The following is a 1,876-nucleotide window of genomic DNA, read 5'->3' on the forward strand; positions in this document are numbered from 1 at the left end:
TCTCTCTCTCTCTGGGGTGTAGGTGTGCATATATACATATGTCTACACAATGAATATCAACACAGTCTGTGTCAAAGTACAGTTTGAAGTTCCTAAAGTCAGCTGACTCACAGTTCCCACCCAAGGGATTATTTGTTATGAATTTCTAGTTACTTCGTGGCATAATTAATACTTGATTAGTGTCAAGCTCTACTGTGTACTCATAGAATAATTAGAACTGCAGAAACTTAATTCTGAAAAGAGCATTACATGTAGGAAATGCAGTTATTCACTACAGGGGGCATAATAGCTTAATGCAAGACACACAACTCATATTTCTGACCTGCTACATTCCTTGAAATAGCCTATTTACTGAGAATGAAGTCTGTTGTGAATTCATTGGAAAATTATGGAGACCCCATACTGTGTGTGAAAAGTCTGTGTTGTTACCAACACAATTCAAGAAGTTTGGTCATGAGCCCCTAAGGTCCATTTGTTAATTTTGTTCTACAGTCCATGGGGTTGTTGGGAGGTGGTGGAAACCTTTAGAGTTGAGGCTACTGAACTACTGTGAGGCCTTCTGGTCATTGGCAACATGTCCTTAAGGGGATAGTTGAACCCTTGCCATTTTTTCTTTCTTCTGATTTTCTTCCTGATTATGGCCCTCTACCACATGCTCCCACCACGGCATGCTGTCAAGTTACATAGTCAAAAACAAGGGGAGAAGGGCTAAGTGATCACAGACTAGAGCCTGTGAAACCACGAACCAAAATAAATGGATGATCTTGCACATTCGTTACAGTAAAAGAAAGCTAACTAACAATGCAAGAGGCATGATGTCCTTTTCCAGTATATGGACAAGAGAATGACTTGAAAAGTACAGGTTTCGGAGGAAGACAGCTGTAATTTGGGGAACTCATCTATCCCAGGGTCTGATGGCCTGCCTTCCCCTTCCTTCTCCTGTTGCATCTGTGTCTCTCTGTGTTTGGTAGGAAGTATCACATCTTAGGTGCATCAGAAGGAGCAGTGTTGCCTGGAGACCAGTGCAGATGCAGGGGTGTGTTTGCAAGGATGCACCAGATGGAACTGGACATCTATGAGAGCCTTGGTTGGGATGCGGATGATATGAAGAGTGTTGGAAGACAATGGTGTTTGGCTAAAGTAATGCAAGTTTCCATTGTTTTTTTTCTTTCCCATTTTGAAAAGTCTGAAATACAAAACTGGGACAGTCCACATCACCTTTACCTGGTGGAGCTTTAAGTTCAGCAGAAACCCAGCTGCTGGCCAGGAAGGAGTGACTGTTCTCCAAAATGGTCCGCACACTGGCTGTAAAGCCTTCGTGAAGGGGAATCACATATTTGCTTTCAGTCTTCCTGGTATCATACTAAAAATAAAAACTCACCAGTTATGGTATGTAACAGAGAAAAAGCATTAGTTGTTCTAAATCAAATAGGACTTTTGCTTCATTTTGGAAATGATACATAAATAAAATGCAATGAAGTAATTTTCTTAGGGGAAAAAAATGCCATTTTACAATCATCTTCTCAATGCCATGCGAGAACATCCCTCTTTTAACAGTAAACAGTATGCTATGTTAAGGCTCATGTTTCCTTTGATCCTCCTCTCTAGTGCTAGTCTCCTCTCTAGGAGCAACTTCTTGACAGGTGATTCTCTAAAATTTCATATTGGCTGAAAAATGATTTATGTGAATCACTTTTTCTTTCCCTTATTACACACCTGATACTAGTTTATTTTCTTTTTATTCCAATTTTACAAGAAGTGTTAAAAGCACTATCTAATGCATTATACTTTTTTTTTTGGTCCTTTTGAGACAGGGTCTCCCTGTAGCCCCAGCTGTCCTGGAACTCACTATGTAGACCAGGCTGGCCTCGAACTC

At 40.5% G+C, this 1,876-nt stretch overlaps 1 protein-coding gene across 1 annotated transcript in view; it reads right to left on the reverse strand.

Moving 5' to 3' along the window:
- Il5ra (interleukin 5 receptor subunit alpha) overlaps nt 1-1,876 on the reverse strand; it is a 34,826-nt gene that overhangs the window by 25,601 nt on the left and 7,349 nt on the right. Inside the window, exon 4 of the mRNA XM_008854580.1 lies at nt 1,225-1,363. Coding sequence (XP_008852802.1) covers nt 1,225-1,363 — 139 coding nt within the window. The remainder of the gene's footprint in view (nt 1-1,224; nt 1,364-1,876) is intronic.

The sequence above is a fragment of the Nannospalax galili genome, unplaced genomic scaffold, assembly GCF_000622305.1.
Source record: "Nannospalax galili isolate Female #2095 unplaced genomic scaffold, S.galili_v1.0 scaffold846, whole genome shotgun sequence".
NCBI classification, from domain to species: domain Eukaryota; kingdom Metazoa; phylum Chordata; class Mammalia; order Rodentia; family Spalacidae; genus Nannospalax; species Nannospalax galili.